Source organism: Astyanax mexicanus, chromosome 11 (genome assembly GCF_023375975.1).
Source record: "Astyanax mexicanus isolate ESR-SI-001 chromosome 11, AstMex3_surface, whole genome shotgun sequence".
Taxonomy (NCBI): Eukaryota; Metazoa; Chordata; class Actinopteri; order Characiformes; family Acestrorhamphidae; genus Astyanax; species Astyanax mexicanus.
The window spans coordinates 5,800,368-5,827,499 of NC_064418.1; the positions used below are offsets into that span (position 1 = coordinate 5,800,368).

The window sequence follows — 27,132 nt, forward strand, 5'->3', positions numbered from 1 at the left end:
CAATCATCAGACCTCCAGAAGAGCCTGTAGAGTTTGTAGAGTGTTTGTCATCACCCCCGTTAAAGCAGAACTGCCTCAATGTTTGGCATTGAGAAATCTGATACATTTGCCACACTTCTCTACAGCGTTCATACGGTCAGTATGAAGTTTTGGAAAAGTCATGGAAATTTGGCCTACAAATCTTTGTGTTTCTATTGATCGATGGAGAAAATCTATTTTGAGCTACAAATATGTCAGCTCAGTTAATTCAGTAATTTAGCCCTACACATTCTTCTGTAATAAATTTTAATTATAATTTTAGTTGATTTTTGGTTTTAGTGTCCATGTCTGCACTGATGTTTTAAAAATCGTAAAGCCCTGAAAATTTGCAATGAAAGCATTAAAATCATGAAAAAATCATGGACATTTTATTGGTTTAAAACCGTCAATTTTTCTGGAACCTAAGTATTTAATCTGTGGCATCCCCCAAAGATTTATTTAAAGCACGCTTATGATTCAGAGTGTACTAACAGAGTAATAGAGATGTTAATTACTGGTATTGGAAATCTAATGAACATTGAACAACATGTATCATACTGGAGTTTCATAACACTTATATCTGAACAAATTACATTATAGAAATATTACAGTACATGAGTAAAACTGTTAGTAGAAACCTTCTTTAAAGTACAGCAGCAGCTTCTAGTATTTATCTAACATTCTGTTAGAGTATATTAGAGTATCCACTTACCCTGTCAGATGCATCAGTGCACTGATCAGTTGGCTGCAGGTCTGTAGTTCATTGTTTTACAGCCCCAGCCTCTTTAGGAAGTGATGTTTGTGGGGACGAGGATGTAGAATAACTTCTCTTTTACGAAGTTACGAAGTTTTCTCGTAATGATTGTTGTTGCTCCTCTGTGTGAGGAACTCTAAACATAGTATACCATAATCTTTGTAAATTAAGGACTGAGTAAATGCACATCATACACTAAACAAGGCTCTGAAAAACACATAACAGGACTGTTTTAGATATTACAGATTTGATTAATATTATTATTGTGTTCTTTTTGTCAGCACCGCTTTAAAATAAGGCTCCTTTATAAAGGGTTTTTAAATAGTTTATAAAGTTACAGGACATTCATTAACATATCTAATAAAATAACCCAGAAAGTCAGTTGCATTTAATATGTTATTATTCATCACATTATAATTACTGGATAAATAAGTAATCAGGGTAGTGAAATGAACAAAGCATTTTTCTTATATGTAAATGCTGAGTGATTAGAACTCCTTGATAAACTATTTATAAACACTTTATAAAGGATACATTTTTAAAATTGTACCTTTTTGTCTTATAAAGTGGTTAATTCATTTATTTATCTATTTATTTGTTTATTTATTTATTTATCTCTATATCAGTAGTTCTCAAACTCTGGTACATATACTACTAGCGGTATGAGAGAAATTGGATAATTACCCTGTGCTAAAATATAATATAAGTATAAAAGTAAAATAAGTATAAGTATAATATAAGTTTTACATTTTTTCCCTGTAATTTAAATAATACAACACTGTAATTGTTTGTGGTTACTATGAAATTACAATGAAATTCATTGTCTGAAATCTGTCTTGTATTTATACTTTAGATATACAGATATATTAGATATACAGTACAACAATATACAGCCCTTTCCTATTCAGTTTATTAATCTATAACATCAGCAAAACCAGACTTGTATCATCAGTCATCATCAGTCATTCAAACGCTGACTTGGAGGACAAAGTGTCTGCTTGTCTTCTTTCAGCCTCTTCTGGACACAATGATGAATTGCAAGCAAAAAAAAAAGAAAATATTTTGTATTGGTTCATTTGAGTGTAAAGCCTATACTTATTAAACTACTAATTAATCAACGTTTAATTTAAACATTATTATAGCTGCATAGAACCACAGTGCTGTCCAGTTTAGCAGCATCATATTTATTTTTATTTATTTTATTTTAATACTCAAACCACTTCAGCAGGTGCTCTGTTGAATAGAGCTCGGCAGTATATTAATATTAATTGTGTCAGTGGCGTGCAGTGAATATAGTGGGTACCCCTTCTGCACCCCCCCACCCCCCCAGGCGAACCGTAGATACAAATTACAACAACTAAGTTACATATTCTCTGTCTTGACTGAATTATATGAACGTAATACACATAAACAGCCCACAGATACAGCTACAAACCACAAAAGTGTGCAATAGACCCAACAATCAATGCTTAATTTTCCTATAAGTACAGGCGTTCAACAAGTATCACTCATTTGAATGACGACAGTACACCGGAGCAGCCAAAACATTAAGTACACGCAAAAACTCACCAGTCAGGCGGCCTATTATTGTGAATTGGTTTTAAAAGGGCTTTTTAATATGATATGACACAATATCTGTCACATTTGCAGTCGCAATTCCGTGACAGTTAGCTATGCGCGCTGTTTTACGACTAATCAACGCGTACCTCTTCAGCCATGGCCCCGCCCCCGCAGTGAAAATCATGAATCTGATTGGTTAGATTGTCCTACGACTTTGCTAATATACTCATTACTACACCCTTCTCAAAATTTAGGAGAAGGGTCCACGAGCAGACACAAGGGGGCAGAAACCATTTTAAAAAACTTTGATTGGCCAGTATCGCTGTCAATCATATAAGAGTCCTATAGCAACTGAAAAACACAGACTAATTATTTTAATTAGTTTTAGTTAATTTATAAAATAAGTTATCCCTACACTTACAATAACTATAATATATATTTTCTGATTAAAACATGTAATTATTTACATAACTTTTAAACTTATTGTCACCCCTTCTCTGAAGGGTTAGAAGGGCCTCACTGCACACCACTGAATTGTGTTATACAAGATATTATAATTATAATTATAATATTACAATATCACACACAGTTGTCATTTGTGTGATTCATTTCTAGAAATGATGTGTTGTTTTCTGAGTCAGTAAAAAAAAACACAAAGAGTGAAACTCTTGGAATATATACATATAAATACGTATTTGTATAATATCTTGCATTGTATAGAACAGTTCCAATCAAAAGTTTGGATATGCCTTCTCATAATTATTTTTTCCATAATTATGTATTTAATTGTTATTTCTACATTGTAGTTTCATATTAAAACCATGAACACAATTAAGGAACATGGAGTAATGGAATTACATAGTAAACAGTAAAAAAAAAAGAATTTGGTCTCAGCAATCCGCTGATCTAAACCTGATGAAGTGTGATGAAGCTGGAGCTTCACAGGTTGAAGGAAAAGCAGCAACTATTACAAACGAAACCAAAACTGCACCAACATTTTTTATATAATCTTAAAAGACGTATGCTGTAAGAGGTGTGAAAGCAAGCGTGGTGCAGTCGCCTGACTCTCCCACAGACACATCTAGATAAGACCGATAGAGAAACATACGGAAACCTCAGTGAGGTGAGAAGCTACTAAAACCATCAAAACAGCCAAAAATAGCTTTATTTAGCTTTAGCTTTATTAGCTTTGTTTTAGTTTAGCTAATGCAATAAATAACATTAGCATTTTTGTCTTCACTGCACAGCTAAACTGAATGGCTATTTACTGATTAGCATGGCTGCTAATGTTGCTAAAACCTACACACCTTCACACCTACATATGTTTAGTTGCTGAACATTGACCTTTAGGCAGATTTCTAAATATGAACAAGCTTTAACTGTTCCTGTTGTTGTGTGACAGGGTTTCAGTAGGTTCACAAACCATCACTACAGATCTGAATGTATAGTCGACAAACTGTAAATATGTTCTGATATATCTCTTCATATTTCTCAAGCAGATGTGGAAAAAGTACTGAAAAATTGTATTTAAGTAAAAGTACCTTTACTTTGCTAAAATTCTACTCAAGTAAAAGTAAAAGTATCCATCTAAAAATCTACTTGAGTAAAAGTAAAAAAGCGCTCAATTTAAAATGTACTTTGAGTAAAAGGTACATAGTTACATTTAATTATTTGATGTAAAAAAGTACAAATCATAAATAGAAACTTTTTAATGAAATACTATTCCAAATAATAATTTGGACCTTTAAGGCAGTATTTGTTCAGACAACCCCATAAAACATTTTCAAAAACAAGTGGTATAGGTTTCTATGATCCATTTTTTTTCTTAACTGTTAAAAAGTTATGGTCATATAAGTGACTATAAACTTTTTTTTATAGTTTTACAGTTCATTATTATTTTTAACTTGCCATTGCTATTCTTTAACTGCTATTTACATGTTGTTTTTTTACATTTAAGCAGATTGTTTAATGTTTCCAATAAAAACTTAAGGAATTATCATGAAAAACATGAAATCATACAAAAAAAAACTGTTTGTCAGTGCATGCGCAGTGTCGTAAAGAAGCACATATCGATGGGTAGCATAACTCGACAGAATACCGGTTCCCCCCAAGCACAGCTGATTCACACAGCGCTCTCCCGCTAACCATAATTAGCACTGCTTTTTCCCCCAGCATTTAATTATTTACTCAGTAATGGGGAGTTTTCCAATGTAGTGAAGTAAATTACTTGTGTCAAAATGTACTTGAGTAAAAGTAAAATTACCTATTTTAAAAACTACTTAAAAATTACAAATTACTCATTAAATCTACTCAATTACAGTAATTTGAGGAAATGTAATTCATTACTTTCCACCTCTGATCTCAAGTATCTGTAATATATACCTGGATTTATAAAAAGGGTAAACACACCACTTCTGAGATATATTTAAGTCAAGTTATAGCAGTGTAAACACATTCATCTTGTCTAGAAACTTTCAACCACCAAATATCAACAACTAAACCAAAATAAATCATATATAAGCCATGTATATAAAAAAAACCCCTTCTGATCTCTGATCGTCTTTCAGATTAATCTGCTGGTTGCTGATACCAATCGAGAGCAGGGTTAGACGCCACATTATTAACTCCTTCAGGTGAACCTGGTACTGCGTCTTCATGCTAAATTCTCTAAATTTGTCGCTACTAGGTTTATACCTGCTGTATTTTAGATTAATTTAAGTGGGTCAGAGCAGACATTACGTTGTAGATAGGCTTCTCATGATAATTACGTTATTGACTTATTATACAATAAGTTTAGCCGGTCACACTGTTCCATCCAGTTTTACTGCTGCTGCAGTCTTTCACACCAGTTAATCAAGCAATACACAGACATCTGTAACTTCTGTGATAGTTTAAACTGTTTAAAGCCGAAGAAATAGAGGTGGCCCTTATATGCTGGGGATTGTAGTGCAGCTAATTGTACAAATAGGCTAGTAAACATAAAACAGCAAGGACTGGACTGGACTTTGCATTGGCCCTTTGTTTGACACTTGAACCTAATTTTCCAACATGTAACACTTTTTTCAAGAAGAGTAGAGACTGTTTTTGTAGCAAACGGATGAAAAACTCCCTTTTAATCGTTGGATGAACAGGTATTTACACACTTTTTTTACACACTTTTTTTATAAATAGTATATTTTGTTAATAACTCATAAGATAACATTTGCTGTTGGGTCCATACAGAATATATGTGTATGCTGAAGGACTGTCAATTCAAGGTTAAATATTGTGATTCCAGTTTATTAGAAAATCGTACAGCTCTGCCCAACATCCACATATTATTGAAGACTCCTATAAGTTAACCTATACGTTTTTTTTTCCTAAATATTTTTCCTAAAAAATCAGCAATGATTCGCCCTGAAATAATCATTTTGTAGTCCCTTTTCTAACTCAGAGTCTCATCATTACTCGTATCTAATGTTCGGGGTCAGCTCAGTGGCCTGTATATTAGGCGTGACTTGGCTTCTGGTGATTTCTGGTTTGGGAGGGGCTCTCGCGTTGCGTTTGACGCGGCAGCAGGGCAGGCGCAGCATCAGGTGCAGCACTGGATGCAGGCAACAGCTGAGAGCCGCAACCAAGATGGTCAGAGTCTTCACCCTCATGTTTTCATGCTTCTGCAGACAGTCTTCTGTCTCTGGTGAAGCCATTATCCTGATCCTCTGCACGTGGTAGGGCAGGAAGCAGGCCACAAACAGAACCACAGAGGCCAGGATTTTCCTCCTCACCTTCAGGCCTCCACCAGGTCCAAACCCCGCCCCCACCATGCTTCCTCCTCTCACCTTCTGCAAGTGGAAGATCAGCAGGCTGTAACTGACCAGCATCAAGCCCAGGATGAAGAAGAACATTCCCACACCCATGCCACGAAGAACATTAAGGTGCTCCATTCCTTTGTTCATCACCTTTTCGAAGCATGTCTTCGGTCTTTGTTCTGAAGTATTCATCTTCGCTGCATATCCCCTTGATCCACTTATGGCGATGATTCCGAATATCCAGGTGACGATGCAGATGATCCAGCAGAGCTTTGGCTGTCTGAAGGCTTGGAAGATCCCCCAGCGCGGCTGTACCACCGTAGCGTAGCGGTTGATGCTGGTCCACAGCAAGAAAGACATGTTGCAATAGAGGTTGATGTAAAAGCAAGAGATCATAAAAAACTCAACCGTCAGGCAAACTGAGGATCCAGACCCCCATCCATGGCCAGAGATGTAGTAGGCCACTCTAAAGGGGAAACTGCAGCAGACCATAAGGTCCGACATCACTATATTTAAGGTGAAGATGACGGTCGGCGTCTTCTCGGAACGCCGGAGGTCCCACATGGCGAGTCCATTAGCCAGGAAGCCCACGATAGCCAGCGAGAGATACAGCCATGGCAGAACACTGAAGAGGTGGTCTTCAGGCACCAGCAGACATCTTAAACTTCAACCAGGAGAGAAAAGAGAATGAAATGATTCTTATTAATAGCATAAGCCGTCATCTTGTGAACATTAACTTACTAACACTGCGACTTTCATTTCTCCGAAAATAAGTAACTTCACACCTATGTAATGGGAAGTGTACATCACCATACCCTCAGCTGTATTTAATGCATGAAACAGTTTAAGGCTTTTTTTTTTTTTAGCTACAGTGACTTTACCTCAATTTGTTTTTATTTGTTTTTTCCTCAAGCTTTTAGAATTTATGAGCATATATATACAGAAATGAGTTCAGAAATCAATATTTGAATGACTGGTGGTATAACTGGTTTAATCACAGTTTTCATGCATCTTGGCAACATGTTCTCCTCCACCAGTCTTACACACTGCTTTCGGATAGCTTTATGCCACTCCTTGTGCAAAAACATTAAGCAGCTCAGCTTGGTTTGATTGGCTTGTAATCATCCATCTTCCTCTTAATCGAGGTATACATATACATACACACACACACACACATATATATATATATATACCCAAGGAAAATAATAATGATTAAAGTGTGTGCTTAATACCTTAATACAAGCAAATATACACATACATAATCATACAGTAGACATATTTGCACAACATAAAACAAGCCTATATAATCAAAATCTGTGCATGATTTAAAACTACAAAATAAAAGTATGTGCACAATACAAACCTATATAATCAATTATGTGCATGATTCAAACCTACATAATCAAATTGTTTGCATCATACAAGCCTATAAAATTAAATCATGCGCATAATACAAGCCTATGTATAATCAAAGTGTGCGCACAACATATCACTACATAATCAAGTGTGTGCATGATACAAACCTAAATAATAAAAGTCTATGCACAATACAAACCTATATAATCAAAGCATGTGCACAATACAAGCCTATGTATATTTAAAGCCTGTACATGATACTAGCCTATATAATCAAAGTCTGTGCATGATACAAAGCAACAAAATAAAAGTATGTGCACAATTCTAACCTTTATAATAAGCCTATATAAAAAAAGGTTTCCAGAAAGGTGGGGCTGAGCAACGCATGGTTAATGTAATAAGTAACAGTAGTAATGATGTAATAATGATATTTCTTACAACAAGAGCGTCTTATATACAGGATCAGCAAACACACATCTATAAGCATCTCACTGTTCTCACGTTCTCTTTTTGGAGTGATAGAATGTATTATATTTAATGTATTATATTGTAGATTAGTTATATATATAGAGTGTGTTATATAACATATACCTGTCATTGCCGGCTGCTCCTTTGGTTTCCGTGAGATTTGTTGCATTATCATTCTGTTCTGACATAGTGGGCTTTGTGTTCCTGCTGGTTTCCTCTTAATTTCTGATGCTGTGCTCATGAGCAGTGTTCTCATTAAACCTCCAGAGCAGTAAAGGGGGGAGGGTTTGTTCTTTTCATAAGGGAACTAGGCAGGTTCTCTTTTGACCACATCCTTCCTTCACTTCTAAACTAGGCGCTCTGTGCGTGGTTAGATGCTTCTTTTGTATACAATTAATATTCAGGTAGTGTGTTTGTTTTGTAGCTTTCAAATCTGTGTGATTTACTGTTTCTTAAGTTATGATATAGTCATATATTTAGTTAGTGGTCACCATTAAACTTAATATAATATTAATCACAATTATTAATCGTTATTGTGTTTTCTTTAATACCTCACTGTGTGTACAATCATCTATAGCAGTGTTCCACCAGGAGAGGGCACTATCTGTTCACTGCTGTTATTAGTTGCCTGAGTTAAGCTTCTGTTAGAGGCCTTATTAATCATTTTCTGCATTTTCTCCACTGAAGATAAGTCTATTGTACTGCAGGATGCAGCTTGTCATCATTGTTGCTAAAATAAACTGTGTGTACATAGATCTGCTCTCATTGTTGTAAAGGACCTTGAATATGACACTAATTACAGTTTTTCACACACACACTTCATAAATCATTTTATAATACTTCCCCAATATAAAACCAGTCCTTATTTAATTATATAAAATTAAATAAAACATTGCATTTAAAATGTATTTGTTATTATAAAACATACAGCTCTGGAAATCAGTTTCTGAATCAGTTTCTCTGATTTTGCTGTTTATACATTGCTCCCAAATTCCAAATAAAAAATTGTCATTTAGAGCATTTATTTGCAGAAAATAAAAAATGGCTGAAATAACAAAAAAGATGCAGAGCTTTCAGACCTCAAATAATGAAAAAAGTTCATATTCATTTTACGTTTTAAGAGTTCAGAAATCAATATTTGGTGCAATAACGCTGGTTGGTTTTTAATCACAATTTTCATGCATCTTGGCATCATGTTCTCCTCCACCAGTCTTACACACTGCTTTTGGATAACTTTATGCTGCTTTACTTCTGGTGCAAAAATTCAAGTAGTTCAGTTTGGTTTGATGGCTTGTGATCATCCATCTTCCTCTTGAATATATTCCAGAGATTTTCAATTTGGAAACAAACAAAGAAACTCATAATTTTAAGTGGTCTCTTATTTTTTTCCTGAGCTGTGTTGCACAAGTTTAAAAGCAGTACAGTGTAACAGCAGTTTTTAGAGCATTTATGAATGTATGTCAATACAATAATTAATCAAAATTTGATATAATTTGTTGTTTTATTTTTTATTTTATTTTTTTCTCCTATATGAATATGAATCTACCCAAACAAATCTTACCATAGATATACCCATAGTACATTTATTTGTTATGTTTTTGTACATGCATTGCTTAGATAAACGAGTTCTATTACTTTAGATTGAGTTTGAGCGTACTAAAAGAAAATGTGTTATTATACAAATATTTTTGCTTTATTTGTAACTAAGCACCTGGTATAATTATCCATATATTTTGAAAAAGTCCAAATATATGATTTAGATTTATGGATTTCTATTATCTACTGTTATCTAATGTGTATTAGCTTTTAAACTAAGCAAAAACAGGTTTAACAGCTACAAAGAAAATAATTTGGCACCTTTGAATTTGCTCTTAACTAGGAAATTTCGAATCTAACTATGAAATTAGATCTAATTTTAGTAATTGGGAGAATTGATTAGAATCTATTAAAAAAGTTTTGTATTATGTACCTGTATTTGTAAAATTTGAATATTGTATGTCCTTATTAATGTTTGTATGCATTGTATTTGCTATGGAGAATAGGACCTTTTTATTTAAATAAGTATGAACACAGATAAAACTGATATGTTGTATTATTTGAGAGTAATGTTTTGAAAAGTAGAATAAATGAAGTAAATATTCATCTAATACAGTTTTACAATTTACCTACAAAATATCATAAAATGTTATGCTTTTAAAAACAGTTGTAGAAATATGGATTTATATAATATGTTCCTAAACATTGTACTGCTGATTTTTAATGTGTTATTCAGTGTTTATGCTTGTGTTGTGCATTGTTTACTAGGTGTGTAGTCTGAACAGATATCTTGCACAGCATTTATAGTGTTTTTTTTTTTCTGGGGTGGTCCTGATGAGTGCCAGTTTCATCATAACTTTTTGATAGCCTTTGTGGTAACTGCACTTGAGGGTACTTTCAAACTAAAAAGAAAATGCAGATAACTGACCTTCATTTCTTAAGTATTTTTTTTCTTTACTTGGTTGAGTAGTTCTTGCTTCTCATAATCTGGATTCGAACATTTCTCAAATAGGGCTATTCAATGTATACCTGTAACTCTACCTCTTCACATGTTTACAACTGATGCTTTTAAACAGAGGCAAGAAATTCACTCTTTGTGAGTTTAGCACAGCTGTTAACTGAAAGCCTGAATCCCAGTTGACTCTACCTCATAAAGCTGAGATATGAAAATCCAGTCAAGATGTGCAAAGCTGTCAATCTAAGCTAGAGCAGCTACTTTGAAAAATATAATCTAATCTTTAGTTGTTTCCTAAATAATTATTCGTAGTTTGGATGACTTTAGTATTGATCTACAATTCAGAATTGTTTTAAGATAATGAAATATCACTGAATTTACAATTTAAGGTGTGTCCAAACTTTTGACTGATACTGTGCATGAACTTCACTTTTACTGCTGAAACTTTACACTCACTGAACAGGGGAAATACGCTTCACTTCTGCTGTATTGGTTTAATACAGGACTATTCTGGCGGCCTGAAATGTTCTTGTTTTGGGAGAAGGGGGCGGGTCTACCAAATGAGTAGACGAGACTGGCAGAAAGGTAGTCAGCTATGAATTCATTTCTATTAAAAAATGGAAGGGAATGGAACCACTGATCAAAATGTTTTCTACAGTCATTGCTTCGTATATATATATATATATATATATATATATATATATATATATATATATATATATATATATATGCCATAAGATGAAAAACACAATTAATTTGTGCTAATTTAGCTTCGATAGGATCCAAAACACATCTATAATTATCATTATTCTCTAATAACATTTTTTAATAATGAAAAAGGTCTGTATTGCATTATATTACATTACATTACATTCATGTTTGCATCATTGAGTAAAATGATTGAACAGGTCGATCAAGCTTCGGAAGGATTGATCTGAATGGCAGTTTTTCTTCTCAAGGTGGAGATCTCACTTTCTGAAAGGTGTTCCCCTGCGCTTTTCCTCGTATCATTAGTGGAGCTCTCGGAGCTTGCGGAAGCCTTCCTGCAGAAGCATTTACACAACACCTGCAGCACAGTCCTGCGCACCGAGCCACACAGCACGAAGTACATGACCGGATCCAGGCAGCTATTGAAGGCTGACAGCAGCAGAGCTATCTCGTTAGTTTTGTCCAATACCTCTATCCACTGGCAGGAGACCTCTGTGATCTGGGAGTGGATGTAGAAGATCCTCACCAGGTGGTAGGGGACGAAGCACAGCGTGAAGAGGAAGAGGATGAAGAAGGATTTGCGAGCCGTTCTGCCGTATTTTCCTGCGTTCGGAAGATCGGGCTTCTCCCGAGAGACCCGGAGTAAGCCCATGGCGATTTTACCATAGGACAAAACAAGGGCAACGTAGACCACCCAGAAAGAACTCACCATGAACATGTTGAAGTAGGCTTTCCATGTGTTTTTATCCAGACGTTTGTACTGAAAGCACTTATGGGATAAAGTGTTTTGATTGGAAAAAATAATCAATGGTAAAATGGCAGCAATAGACACCACCCACAGGAAGCAGCAGGTGATCATGCTCTGTCTACTTCCAAGAAACTTCTGGTTCCTCGAGACCCTCTGCAGCTTAATGTAGCGATCAATGCTAATCAGACCCAGCAGAAAGATGCTAATATACATGTTCATGTAGAAAACATTGCCTACCACCTTGCAGAGTATGGGCTTTAAGACCCAGCAGTTGTTGTTGGCGTGGTAGGCAATCCTGAAGGGTAGGCAAACCATAAGGAGCAAGTCAGCCACGGCCAGGTTAATGAGGAAAATCCGCACCGAATTCTTCTTGGAGTGAAGACAAAGGAACACCCAGAGAGCCAGGATGTTGCCAACCAATCCCAGAAGAAAGAAGAGCGAGTAGGAGACAGCCAGCAAGACCCGAAGGCTGCCGCCATCTACGCTGCAGTTGTGGTCTTCCTTTAAAACAGTTGAAGATGTGTTGTTGGAGCCTTCAAAGCAGTGATCCGCCATTACAGCCTGTAGAAATCTCTGACCTTTAAGAAAAGAAAAGTAATGTATTGTATAATGTTACATGATGTATTGTAATGATTAGTATGTTTTTTTGTTCATCTCAATATTTTAATTTATCATTAGCTCTCAAAGGAAAAAAAATCATATGTGTTTAAGAGAAGAGCTATACCAATGAACACACTTTCACTATTTGAGATACTGTAGAACAGACCTCAAATAGAACATCTTACATACAACAGGGGTCGGCCATTAAGTTTGGCTGTAGGCCAGATATTGATCAAGCCACAAAGAAAAAAAATCAGTTTCGGAAAATGTAGTGTGTAAAGTGTAATGGGATGGAGTGCCACTGACTACAGACTAGTAGCTTTTCAGCCCAGAGGGTTGTTGAACCCAATTGCAGAACAGTTGATCTCAAAGCAGGTAAAACCAAGAAAAAATAAAAAATAAATAAATAAAAAAAACACACCGCTTCTCGCGCAGGAATCCGCATTGTCAGGGTCGCAGTCCAATAATACACTACTGCTGTCACAGCTACTGAATTGGGACACAACCGGGGGAGAAAAACACTCATATAAGGAGATAGGGAGCCCAAAAACTGGTGTAAAAACGATAACAGGCGGAAACTAAAGTCAAGCCGAGTACAACAGAGAGAGAGACAGGGGAGGAATGTAAACAAAAGCTCACCAGAGAAGCATTTTATTTTACTTTTTTTTTATTATAGTATATTATAGTTCAAACAACCTCACAGGCCCCTGTGTTATAGTCTGCAGAAAACCAGTAAAAGTAAAAGAATCTTGAGTTGGTCACATACTGTACTTTCACGAGTATGACTTAACAAATTGAGGTCTTAACATTAGGTCACTGCGGCTACATCAAGTGAAATTAAATGAAATGTATGTATGTATAGTAGTTCTCTGTATACAATTTAAATTTACTCACCGTTTGAGTTCCTCCTGAAATCCTGGTTTTAACTACTGGTCCAGAATCTCAAGAATGGACGAGCAGAAGATGAATGCCATTTCTAGTCAGGCTGTGCTTTTGGGTAAAATTCTCCCGAAAAAAAGTGTTGTTGTTGTTTTTTTTTTGTAAAATCCTGTTTTAAAAAGCAGTGCTTGTAGTTCCTGTCTGCTTCAGACCCTTTAACTCTGAGCGGTGCTGGCGGCGGGATGCTCACCAGCTCCACAACTCAAAAAGTGCAGCAGCTTTTTAACAAGTGAAGGGGGAAGCTGCAGTCACTTCTGTTTTTTTTTTTTCTTAAAACCGCAGCACCACACGCTCTGACACTCTAGACATTTTAATCCCTTGGCTGTAGTTTAGACAGCAAGATCACAGGGCTTTGAAAGTTTACAATTTCTAATAAAACACAGTAATATAAAAACTTTTAATAATATTTTAATAATAAACATCTTTCTTTCTATCGTCTCAAGTGAAGGTTTCATCATGTGAAAAGAGCAAATGTTTGGAATGGTGATGGAATACTGATATGTATACAGCTGCAACGAAAGAAATGAAAATTAAAAAGAATTTATTTTTAATTACAATCACATTTTCCTCCTTCAGACACACTGCTGATCCAGTTCCAGTGTCATTGCCTAAAAACTGGAAACTTTCTGCCGTATGGTTTATAGAGTATGTCCAGAGGTGGAAGAATGAAGCATATGCTGAACAGCTTAGTGATTAACTGCTTTGCTTTTTCAAATGGAAACATGCAGAGTTTTATTCAAGATAGAATTAGTCAGGAATCAGTAACCAAGATTTTGTTTAAGAAAAAAAAATATCTGTTCTGAAAAGAAACTAAAATTGACAGTAAGCCAAATAACGACTTAAAGTGAACCAAGGTCTGGTTTTAGAAGAAGTCCTGAAAGATTCTGGAATTGTTGTCACAGTCACTTGACTCAAATCTATAAACAAAAAAAAAACGTATGAATCATGTTCTTTAGCAGACATAACAGTGAAAGGGTTCTCTAAATCGGTACTAAAGACACTTGTGGTAAAGATGTTTAGTAATACTAATAATACATTAGTCATTAAAGTTGTATTATGTGTTGAATTCGGAGAAACCACTTGATATATTAGTTGTGTTGAACTGTTCAAGGTGTTTTTGTTTTTAGGTTTTGTACAATTTGCTAATAAACCCTGAACTGCTTGAGTTTTTGCATCAGGAGTGGCATAAATAATCCAAAAGCAGTGTGTAAGACTGGTGGAGGAGAACATGATGCCAAGATGCATGAAAACTGTGATTAAAACCAGAGTTATTCCATCAAATATTGATTTCTGAACTATTAAAACTTTATGAATATGAACTTGTTTTCTTTGCATTTTCATTTGAGGGCTAAAAGCTCTGCATCTTTTCTTATTTCAGCCATTTCTCATTTCTCTAATAAATGCTCCAAATGACAATTTTTATTTGGAATTTGGGAGAAATGAAATCTGTGGTGAATCTGTGTAAATAATGCATTTTTTTCTTAATCTGTTCCATGTTTTTCTTCTTGCAGCCCCACTGTGTGTTGCTGGCATCAAAGGAGAATTCAGCCCCGGTGAAGCTGGGCGGCTTTGGAGTTGCTATACAGCTGGGAGAGTCAGGTCTAGTGGCAGGAGGTAAGCTGCACCCAATTACAGCCATTATTGTAAACCAGGAAGGGATGCAGTTGAGTGTGAAGAAACATGTGGAGGTCTGAAGAACTTTCAGTTCCTGTAAAGGTTTTTTATTTTACCAATCTCTAAAACAAACATGTTTTTTTACAAAACCTAAAGTGGTTCTTCTATAGAACTGTACAAAACACTACTTGTAACCAGTAGTTCCTTTTTAAGATTGTGGGGGAGTCCCTTGCTCAAGCACATCTGATTCTTATCATCTGTTACTTGTAAGTGTAAGTAACAGATGTTTTGGACATCAACCCTCTAAGATTGGGTAAATTGATATATATTAGTCATGAGAATATTAAATGAGGCCTTATCAAAGTAAAAATAAAGTGACTGTATCTTAAAGATACAAAACATTTGAACCAGATTCTGAACCAAGGTTTATCAGTTACATTGAATATATTTGGGCCAGATAGATTTGGTTTCACACTGCAGTTTAGCGAGCAGACCAAAGAACTTGTGCCTGAAGATGTTGTCAGTTTCTCAAATTATAATTCCAGCAGTTGTGCCGAATTCTGCCTCCCTGCCAAATCCTGCTCCCCTTTGTCTAAACATGCATCATGCAGAAAAATCAAAACATATTACCCTTATATTCATTTGTTTCTGTTTATAAGTAAATAAAGGTTAATCTACAGTTACAGAAGGCTACAGTCTAGTTGACCCACACTGAGACTTCCTCTTTTGGTCAAGACCAATTTGTGGTCTGTAGTTTACCTTTAACACCTACTATTTAATTGGGGCCAAACTGAAACCATTTTCCCCTCCTTTGTTGTTCTAGCCATGTATCAATAGCACACTGCTCTTTGTGCCTCTCTTTGTCTCCACCCATGTCTTCAGTGCCCCCACCTGTTCAGTGCCCCCACCTGTTCAGTGTTCATTTGTAGCTCTGTCCCCTCCTTATCTGTCCCCAGGTGTTTCCTGTTTCCTCCATGTGTATTTAAGCCCCTTTATTTTCAGTGTTTGTTTGTCTGATCTTGTGCGTGTTTCACATCAGTCAGGTTGCTTTTCTTAGTTTTCTGTATTGTAGTTTATTCAGTGTTAATTCCAGTAGTCCTGTCTGTTCATGTATCTTGTTTTGAGTTTAGTTTTGATTTATTGTTTGTTTTCTTGTTATAAAATGACCCTGCGTTTACATACACCTCACGTCCTCCTTGATGCAAATCCTGACAGGACCAAGCAACTATGTAATTTTTACAATAGTTAATTCAGTAGAACTGGTATGCTTTAATAATCTCTTTCATTTTCTTAACACTTGAAAACAGCTTTGAGCTTTTTATAACTGCTGTTGATCATTCTTAAGGCCTCTGTATACTATCAGCAAAAAATAAATAAAAATAACTCAAACATTGTGCAAACTGAACGCTGCAGTTCTATTTTGGATATCGCTTTGCTTCAGCTATTCACAGTCTCTGTTGCATAGTGTCTTCCTCCACAGAGTTTGCACAGCTGCTATTTGCTGACATGACAAGTGAACCCTCCACACGTCCGTTTACTTTGTAATTATAGCATATTGTTTACCAGGTGAACATTGTTGCTCATTTCTCCATATAAAAATGTTTCAGTTCTTATTTCGTGTCTTTATGGGGATCACAGCTTGTTTCAGATCATGCTACAGCAGTTCAGTGGAACTAAGGTCTCTGATTCATTCTAAAATGAAAAGTCACTTCATGAATGTAGGTCATTCAGGGCATTTACCACTAAAGCAGTCCCACAACATTTAGGGTGCTTACACAATAGATAATGCAAGAACCAAGTGGTAGAGGGTATGAAGCAAGATATTTGGACTATTAAAAAGAAAAATGGACAACTAAAAGATTGTGTTGCTGCTCATGGCAATGACAGAGAACATTCAGAAAAGTAAAGAATTCATGGTTGTGGGTTTGTGAGAACACTACTGCACTTATGATCAGCCTTTCTTTTATCTTGGATTATCATCTGTCCTCTTTCGGTGGTCGTCAACCTCAAGTGTATAGCAGGGCTCTAGACTAACTTTTTGCACTAGTTGCACTGGTGCACATTTTCTACTGCATTGCCTTTAACACCGCAATTTTACAGGTAGACTTTTTTTTAGCACTGTCCATCTAGGCAATATTGACTTGTACAGTAAATAATTAACTAACACTCTGGTCATTCTTTATTTAAAACACAATTTTATAAGAAAGGCAATATACAGAATGAAAAATTTGTCTCTCAAGAAAAATAAAATAAAAATTTAAAAAAGTGTAAGAATGCAAGTGTTTGATGGGCTTCAAACCGAACATCTAATAGCTCAATATCTTACGGATTATCCTCCATGACCAAAGACCAATTTATATAGTTTGATGCATTTTTATTCGCTTAAATTATGACGATTTTTTAGGAAAAAGCACACACACCAGTGGTTGCTCAAATACGTGTTAAAGAGTAATTACACTATAATCATTTTTTACATTAATTGTTGAAATATGTTGCACTGCAGTAATAATCTAAACCAGCTCTGCTTAAAACAGTTAATTAACTATTAATTATTTGTAAGGTAATTTAGATATTTGACTATATTTTGATCAAAAGAGTACTTAATAAAGTCAAACTAAAATAAAATAGATTTTCTTTATTGTTTTTGGTTTGGTAGTGTAAGTCTACAAGCTGATCTGATGACTTTTATTATGACACGTAGCGAATAGTGGATTAGCTACAATGGCTAATGGCTAACCGGCTAACTGTGTTTCCTAGCTGCATTCATCAGTGTTTCTAAAAAATAGATTGATTTCTTACTGCTGGTTAGAGTGGGTAGGATCTGTGGTTTGATTTTTGATGTGGATTATGGCTGTAGTATTACCTTTACAACACCAGACTGCAGCTGTCTGTCCAATGCTAGCTAGGCTAACAGACTGCTGGTGTTAATGGAGATGCTATTGGCTAACAGCTAACTGGGCAAGCTAACTGTATTTCCAGGCTAAATGAATCACTGTTTTCTTAATTAATTATGTTCTGAGGGATTTGGAAATATAATCTTTTTTTTTATTATTATATCAGATGTTAATAAAACACTGATCTAGAAGTGCTGCAAAAACGTTTTTAGTAGTTTTGTCAATACTAGTTTTGGTAGTTTTGCCAAATCTAATTCTATTATTAGATTTGGATGGATATTTTTTGGGGTCTTTTTAGGGTAACGTTACATTGCTGAAGTTCTTAAGACCTAACTTTTTTAAAGGCTCTGTCTTATTCAAAGGTTGTCAAAATTGTTCTGGCGGATCAAATCCATTTTAAATTACTTTCATTATAATCCGATTTCTGTCTAACCTCACACCGGAATATCTCCTCACAGCTGGCTTCCTTTATGGCTACACAGCCGACCATTTCTAACCTCATGTGAAGTATTTCCGTTTTTAGTGTAGCTTAACCTCACACACACTCCTGACGCACAACTCAGCACAGAGGGTCTTTTTAAAATATGCAGACCCTACAGAAGTACTGGAACATCCTTTTTCATGCTGCCGAAACCAAGAACTGAAACTGATATTCAACCTTTGTATGTTTCCTTTGTTTCCTGTGTATGCAGGTGCATGAGGATGCCTGTACTACTGCTTTCTATTTTTTTAGGGACAATGAAATGACTAAAATGACAAAAATACGTCATATAATGTGACATTTTTAACTACTTGGTTCTCCGGCAATTCACTGGTGATGACCAGCTGCTTTCTATGACCAAACATTTGTAGACATTTCTTATTAAACTAAGCATATTAATAAAGAGTTCCCATGCAGTTCATTGGAAGTGACCGGCTATTTTGTATGAACTATTTACAGATAGACATCTAATATTACTCTTTATGGATGTGTATGCTTTTACTACTGCTTTTTAATATTTTAAACACAAAGGTTATTACAGAAATACATATAAAATCTATAATATAATGGTTTGTGAACTACTGGGTTCTTTGGCAATTCCCTGGCTCTGTATCACCAAATATTTGCAGACATCTAAGATTTGAAGCAAATTAAGCATATTAATAAGGGGTTTAAAACCTGTGCTTTTGATTGCCAAGATAGCAATACACCTGAAATTGTAACTGAACACACCTCATTTCTAGACCACCATGCCCATCATCGTAGATATTATTCACAACGTCCCTTGCTAGTTAAACAATGTCGGTGGACTGTTGGCAGGGTGTAAGATAGCTATAAGCATTGTGACGCACCTTACGCAGGGTGTACGATAGGGCTCAGATATATCTAGGTATGTGTATGTGATGGTTGTATGGTATGTGTGTGTGTTGTCTGTGCTACAGGCCGGGTAGGCACTCCTCACTTCATGGCTCCTGAGGTGGTGAAGAGAGAGCCGTATGGGAAGCCGGTGGACGTGTGGGGCTGCGGGGTCATCCTCTTCATCCTGCTCAGCGGCTGCCTGCCCTTCTATGGCACCAAAGAGCGCCTGTTTGAGGGCATTATTAAGGGCAAATACAAGGTATGAACTCACTTAGACTTACATAATTGTTCTAATATAAGGCTCGTAGGTTTGTTTCTTAACAAAACACTGTTTGCAATATTGTTTATTATAAAGGACCTTCCATAATGTTTGAGACAAAGACAAGACGTGTTTTCTTGATATGCCCCTCCACTCCACCGTTTAAATTTAAATAAGTCAGATGTGACTAATTTACACATTTCAGACTTAAATTAAAATGTTTTTGTATACATCATGTTAAAAATACAACAAATTAGGATACATTGGCTTCACAGATGTTTGATTGTTCAAGTCTGTGTTTTAATTGCTTCATATGTAAATGAATACGATATCTAGAGCCCTATTTGGTCAATTCCACATCACGCAGTGTTTTTGGTATAGTGATAATTAAAATTGTATAATCCTCAGTTACTCTTCTTTCAGTATCATACACTTCTATACATGAAACTATGCAAATGAAGGACAAGGTCTCTCTCAAAAATCCCTTTTTTGTGTTTTACGTGTTTCTTTATGTGCTCTTTCTATAGATGAACCCGCGGCAGTGGGGTCACATCTCGGAGAGTGCTAAAGACCTGGTGCGGCGCATGCTGATGCTGGACCCTGCTGAGAGGATCACTGTGTACGAGGCCCTCAACCATCCCTGGCTCAAGGTACCCAGCTCTCACAACAGCCTGATCAAACTCAGTGTTGTTTACTGATACCGATTGCTGGTGTGACGTTTTGCGTTACTTTGGTCTTGCTTTGGGGATTAAAATTACCCAGCAAAAATCATGCTACACCTTGCATACTCAGTGGGTGATTAATACTGGCTCCTGTATTTTAACATATACTCTAGTACAACCCATTCAAACCTATTCTAGGAAGGCTGTAATGTTTGAACAATGCTATAAAAAATGTATGTACCTTCTTCTTAACATTCAATACGGCATTACAGCATTCTTCATGACAATACCTTGAACTAAGACAGAAAGATGGATGTTTAACTGTAAAACAGACCATATTCAATATTATTAGATGTGAATAAAACAGTCTAACTAAAGGGAGAGAGCCAGAAGGTAACATAGACATGGACACTCCACCGTCCACAAACCTGAGTGACCGTGTGCAGTGGGTTGTAGTGAACAACAGCACCAGCGTCTCAGTTTACCACAATTCCCTATGTCCATGACCCCCTGAATCTACAGCCTTTATTTAAGGGGAAAAACAATAATTACCAAAAGCTTAACTAAACATGTAAGATTTCAGCCCAGACATAAAAATTTGACACTGTGTCTGAGCCCCAAACGTGTTACATAAGGTTATTCCAGAGTTCGGGGGTTATTTCAGAGATTGTTTTATAGAGATTGTTTATGTATATATAATAAAGTAATACTTGTTAATCATAAGTTCCTAGTTGAACAGTAAACATGTATGTGTGTTTCAGGAGAGAGACCGCTATGCCTACAAGATCCACCTCCCTGAAACAGTGGAGCAGCTGAGGAAGTTCAATGCCCGGAGAAAGCTGAAAGTAAGACTGACTCCTTTAGCACCTCCTTGTTTCTACAACCTGTTATGTCTGCAGACATACTGTACTTAGCCGTACCTCTCATGTGAGGGATATTAAATATATGTATTAGCTGTGTAATGAACTTAAACAGTCTGTGAAGAACCGTAAAGATGATCTAGAGACTCCTGCTGTTTGTAGTGCAGCGTTCGTTCGTTCGTTCCCCGGTGTTCATGTGTCATCTCCGTCTCTTAATAGACAGTTCTACAGAAAAGAGGCACAGATGTGGTGGGTCATGTATATACGCTCCTCTTCTTTCATGTCTTAGACTGTGTGATTGAGTAGGTTGGCTCACTGTAGAGGCTCAGCATTTAGACACTAGTATTTTTCCTGGAGCTGACCAAGCAGATTTATTATTATGATTATGTGTTTAATGAGTGTAAGGATGATTCTAAGCACATTGTTCGTGTGTGTTTGCGTTCAGGGTGCTGTACTGGCAGCGGTCTCCAGCCACAAGTTCAACTCCTTCTACGGGGACCCACCAGAGGAGCTGGCTGAGTTCTCTGAAGATCCCACCTCATCTGGTACTAATCTACAAAGACACTTCACACCAACAGACACACACATAAAAACACACACACAAATAATAACAAAATACAATACTGTTGGGCCTGTGTGAAATTGTCTTGAACATGTGTTTCTGTGTTAATATTTAGACTGTAGGGAATTCTCAATACAAACTATGCCAAATATGCTTGAATTCATGGTACAATCTTGGCAAGTTTGATTCCTCAGAAAGATATAGTACGGTTATTATGCCTTTAGAACATCAGCATACTTGATACTTAATATTGGAACTGAAAAATGATTTCATATCAGCATTAAAAAAATTTATTAACCAACAAAAAAAATGTATCCCGTTAGTCACAACTAAATTTTGTGATTAACTTTGATTAATCAAGTTTTTTATAGTGGATATTTAAATGTAAGTAAAAGAATGGATCTACAAAAAAATTAAAATGTATGTATATAGTATTTTTGTATATAGGTGGTGTTAAATAAAATATTAGTAATAACTAGTATGCTTAAGGGGAGATAAAACCAACATGGGGAGCTGAAGTATAGAATGCATGATAAGTTGGAGACAGCAATTTTTTTTACCTTACTTTGTTTATTGTAAACAGCTCAGCTTGATTGTAATGATTTCTGAATTAGATCTTAATTTGCCGAGTATAAAAGGGCATTTTTTTTAAAACCTGTATTTGGTTTCTATGGTCTGCATCAGTTTATGAGTTTGTTTACTTGGAGCGTTTTCTCTCTGTTTGGTTTGGTTCCACACAGGCATAAATCTAAACGCGTATGTGAGCAATGAACACAGCACAGACCGTGCTCTCAGTGTGTAAACAGCATGGACCAGTAGAGACAGCGTTTGTTCATAGCAGTTATTATCTGGCTAATATTTCAGAATAAACTGTGGCTTATTAGCAGTTTAGCTCAATTAAAAAGAAGTATATTTGATAGCTGGGTCAGATCGAGACCAGATTATTTTCTCACCATAAGCACTCTTGAAAAAAATCAGTTTATTGGGCGGTGATGAAGCAGATTATAGCAGAAGTTGGGGTCAAACTTGGTGGCGTAATTAACTTACTTTTACTTATTTAAATAAAATAATAACGCATTACTGATTCCAAAATAATAATTTAAACATACATTGCTCAATGCTCATGAATGTGTTATAAAGCCTGTATGTACTGTAAGTACTCTTCAAATAAAGTTTAACCGAATATTGATACAACATTTAAAATGCAATCAGTTAAATCAATAATTTTGTAAAGCATTAAAGTAATTTGACTTTTAAAGCTATGTTTATTTCAAGCACCATCCCAGCACTCCTGCATTCTGTAAATTAGCGCACAGGGATCACACACTGTCCTGTGATGCCCATCAGGATGTTCAGTATGTATCACATAGGGACTGTAACAGTGAGATAAAGTGAGAGTAGAATAGAGTGCTGGAAGAAAATTCACACATCGTTTAAAGTGTCTGTCACACATACGTAACCTGAGCTCTTTCATGTTAAAAAGTTCTTCTCATTTTCACACACTTCAGTTTAAATTCTAGATTTTATATTTCATCCTGTTGTTGGGTTTTTTTCCATTCTGCACTCTTTGCTGTTACACTGTTGCAACACTTCTTCTTCTTCCTGTTGTTAGACCGCCATGTCACTTATTAGCAGATTTTATGAAGATAACTGCTCCTAAACACCCACTGACACTTTATAGATAACAAGCTGCTTCTTCTTTAATGAAACTGTGCAGTGCAGAGTTAAAACAACACCTACTAAAAGGGTTAAAGGATTAATGTTGGTTAACATAGGTGTGAAACAATTACTTAGAAGTAAGTGTGGTTTAAACTGTAAAACATTACAAACATGAGAACATATATAGAAAATACATAAATACTATAAATGAACTGTAATACTTACGTATATACAGTTGTGGTCAAAAGTTTACATACACTTGTAAAAAAACATAATGTTATGGCTGTCTTGAGTTTTCAATAAGTTCTACAACTCTTATTTTTCTGTGATAGAGTGATCGGAACACATACATGTTTGTCACAAAAAAACAGTCATAAAATTTGGTTCTTTCATAAATTTATTATGGGTCTGCTGAAAATGTCACCAAATCTGCTGGGTCAAAAATATACATACAGCAACATTAGTATTTGGTTACATGTCCCTTGGCCATTTTCACGGCAACTAGGCGCTTTTGGTAGCCATCCACAAGCTCCTGGCAAGCTTCAGGTCGAATGTTTGACCACTCTTCTTGACAGAATTGGTGCAGTTCAGCTAAATGTGATGGTTTTCTTGCATGAACCCGTTTCTTTAGCACTGTCCACATGTTCTCAATGGGGTTTAAGTCAGGACTTTGGGAAGGCCATTCTAAAACCTTAATTCTAGCCTGGTTTAGCCATTCCTTTACCACTTTTGATGTGTGTTTTGGGTCATTGTCTTGTTGGAACACCCAACTGCGCCCAAGACCCAACCTTCGGGCTGATGGTTTTCCTGCAGAATTTGGAGGTAATCCTCCTTCTTCATTATCCCATTTACTTTCTGCAAAGAACCAGTTCCACTGGCAGCAAAACATCCCCAGAGCATAATACTACCACCACCATGCTTGACAGTAGGCATGGTGTTCCTGGGATTAAAGGCCTCACCTTTTCTTCTCCAAACATATTGCTGGGTGTTGTGGCCAAACAGCTCAATTTTTGTTTCGTCTGACCAGAGAACTTTCCTCCAGAAGGTTTTATCTTTGTCCATGTGATCAGCAGCAAACTTCAGCCGAGTCTTAAGGTGCCTTTTCTGGAGCAAGGGCTTCTTTCTTGCACGGCAGCCTCTCAGTCCATGGCGATGTAAAACACGCTTGACTGTGGAGACTGACACCTGTGTTCCATCAGCTTCCAAATCCTTGCAGACCTGCTTCTTGGTGATTCTTGGTTGACTCTTGACCATCCTGACCAATCTCCTCTCGGCAGCATGTGATAGCTTGCGTTTTCTTCCTGATCGTGGCAGTGACACAACTGTTCCATGCACTTTATACTTGCGTATAATTGTCTGCACAGTTGCTCTTGGGACCTGTAGCTGCTTTGAAATGGCTTCAAGTGACTTCCCTGACTTGTTCAAGTCAATAATTCGCTTTTTCAGATCCACACTGAGTTCCTTTGACTTTCCCATTGTAGCTTTTGTAGCTGAGTCTAATCACTGGGTCAAATGAGCCCTATTTAAATGGGCTCATGAGAAGTCAACAGCTGTAGTCAATCAGAATCACTTACAAGAAGTGAAGAGGCCATGACATGAAGCTAATTTGATTGACACAACTCGCTACATCACCGAAAATTGACAAATTTTGTTGCTGTATGTATATTTTTGACCCAGCAGATTTGGTGACATTTTCAGCAGACCCATAATAAATTTATGAAAGAACCAAATTTTATGACTGTTTTTTGTGACAAACATGTATGTGTTCCGATCACTCTATCACAGAAAAATAAGAGTTGTAGAACTTATTGAAAACTCAAGACAGCCATAACATTATGTTTTTTTACAAGTGTATGTAAACTTTTGACCACAACTGTATGTGCAAATCAGTTATAACACCAGCAGCTGACCTGGTGTTAAATGTTATAATGAAGTGTACACTTACTAACAGTTTAATAAGCATGGGTTAAGTCAATACAATGCCAGTATTGACTTTTTGTTGAAAATATAATTAAAATAATATCTGGCTAAAACATTATTTTCTGAAGAGACATTTTATATAAAAAAATATAGCACGTAAAAACTGCAGACCTCTTAAGGTTTTTTCTTAATTTTTTTTCTTACATTTTCTTAAATTCATCAGATACAGGATGTGTTTTTAAACACTGTTTATACTGGTTTCTGGGCAGCCCTGGTGTTTTTTAAGGTGTGTCAGATCAGGTTGATCAGACGTTGCTAAGTATTTTTGCAATTGTACCCCATGTGGTTGGTTAAATATATTATTACAGATGTTTGTGCATTGCTTGATTAAACTGTATGAAAAACTACAGCAGCAGTAAAACTGTGTAGAGACTATGTAGACTATGTAGAGACTACTCCCCTTTCGTTAGCCTAAGAGTAGAGAAGAGAAAACAACAGCACACCTGCTTAAAAGCCATATCTCTGCTAAAATAGATACAAATAAACCCAACAGCAATATTGTCATTGTGAGAGGCCTTTGTCAGTCAATTACACTAGGGCTGGGGCGACGCGTCGACATAATCGACGTCATCGATTACGAAAATACATCGATTTGCATAACGTGCGTCGGCGCGTCGTAAACATGGCGGCGCCTGGGGAGAGCATTAGAGGTTAGATCGGTCCCAAAAATTCCGACTGGCTGTTTTCGGGCTGTTTGAATGAGCGAAATATGATCAGAATTATGTTAAATTACACTGTAACATAGAGGCATAGAACTATTATTTAATTAAAATGATTTTTAAGAACAGCTAAACACAGTGCTGCAGGTCAAACGCGGAGGAGTTCAAGTGCGAGAGAGAGAGAGACACAGAGAGAGAGATATTTGCGTGTTCTGGTGAGAGCTACTCACAGGTGAAGGTTCTCTTTGATCTCCTCGTGCTCATATTCTAGTCCCATTCATAATTCTGCAGCTCCCTCAGTGTTTTCTGTCGTATTTTGCGGCTAGCGCGAGAGCTTACAACTGACACCGCGGACCGCGAGGTGCCGCCGCGCTTGTGCCGAATCCGACTCTCTGCTGAATCTGCCTCCCGCTTCGCGGACAGAATCGGCACAACACCCCCTCTGTAGAACTGCGGTAGTGAAAACAGCGCTTATAAATAAATTAGTTTAGTTTCACTTTCAGTTTTCGTTATTTTCGTTTTTTTTTTTTTAAATAAAAATATAATTAAAAAACAGACGCCTACATCTCGGACTATTTTCTGGAGCCCGGGTCGGATTTCCGGTCGGGCCTCGGGTCATGTCGGGTTCGGGCAGAGAATCTAAGCTCTAGAGAGCTTGGACTCCGGAGAGCAATCTCCAGCTACAAAAAAACGCCAGCGGGCATCTAAAGTTTGGGAGCATTTCACGCAAAAGGGCAACAATGTGGTCCTCTGCCATACGTGCAAAAGGAGCACTTGAAGCGCAAACATCCAGGAGCACTATGTCAACAGAGTCACACAGTAAGTTACCGTTTACATCAGGGTCTCCGCGGGTGTCTTTAAAAAGACTTAAGACTGTCTACCAAAGGTTTTAAACCTGCCACAGGCAGAAATTATAAATTTTTGGTTTATATTTGTGCATGGCATTTCGCAGTTTCCAGAAACAGTAGCATTATTCATAAGTTCAGGTGTTTAGCTAAGCTAGCTGCCTTAAGTTATTTTAGCTAGCGCCGTCGGCGCTGCGGTGTTACACCGTTTTCTGTCACCGTCGGAATTTTGTGACCAGTGCTCACGGTTATGAGCGTTCATTGGCAAAACGGAAGCTTTCTATACCTACACCTTACCCTCAGCCCTAAACTGAACCGTTTTGGCCAGTCGGGGTAAACATTAGAAACGAACACGTTTCGAATCGGCCA

General features: G+C 36.6%; 3 protein-coding genes across 13 annotated transcripts in view; 1 reads left to right on the plus strand and 2 right to left on the minus strand.

The window, feature by feature from the left end:
• Positions 1–27,132, plus strand: part of caska (calcium/calmodulin-dependent serine protein kinase a) — a 229,061-nt gene that overhangs the window by 159,218 nt on the left and 42,711 nt on the right. For 7 of the 11 annotated variants that reach the window (XM_049485154.1, XM_049485156.1, XM_049485159.1 and 4 more), the window contains exons 6-10: positions 14,942–15,044; positions 19,361–19,536; positions 20,064–20,186; positions 20,960–21,043; positions 21,504–21,600. In XM_049485154.1, coding sequence (XP_049341111.1) covers positions 14,942–15,044; positions 19,361–19,536; positions 20,064–20,186; positions 20,960–21,043; positions 21,504–21,600 — 583 coding nt within the window. Of the gene's footprint in view, positions 1–14,941; positions 15,045–19,360; positions 19,537–20,063; positions 20,187–20,959; positions 21,044–21,503; positions 21,604–27,132 lie in introns of all 11 variants that reach the window. The other 4 variants (XM_022680590.2, XM_022680583.2, XM_022680587.2 and 1 more) reach the window with 1 other exon arrangement.
• On the minus strand, positions 5,596–8,773 carry gpr82 (G protein-coupled receptor 82). Its single transcript, XM_007227825.4, has 2 exons — positions 8,068–8,773; positions 5,596–6,784 (listed from the first exon to the last, which is right to left on the minus strand). The coding sequence occupies exons 1-2, from the start codon at positions 8,130–8,132 to the stop codon at positions 5,776–5,778; spliced, it is 1,074 nt and encodes a 357-aa protein (XP_007227887.3). The 5' UTR covers positions 8,133–8,773; the 3' UTR covers positions 5,596–5,775.
• Positions 9,942–13,763, minus strand: gpr34b (G protein-coupled receptor 34b). Its single transcript, XM_007227948.3, has 2 exons — positions 13,386–13,763; positions 9,942–12,469 (listed from the first exon to the last, which is right to left on the minus strand). Exon 2 carries the CDS (start codon positions 12,444–12,446, stop codon positions 11,349–11,351), a length of 1,098 nt encoding a protein of 365 aa, XP_007228010.3. The 5' UTR covers positions 12,447–12,469; positions 13,386–13,763; the 3' UTR covers positions 9,942–11,348.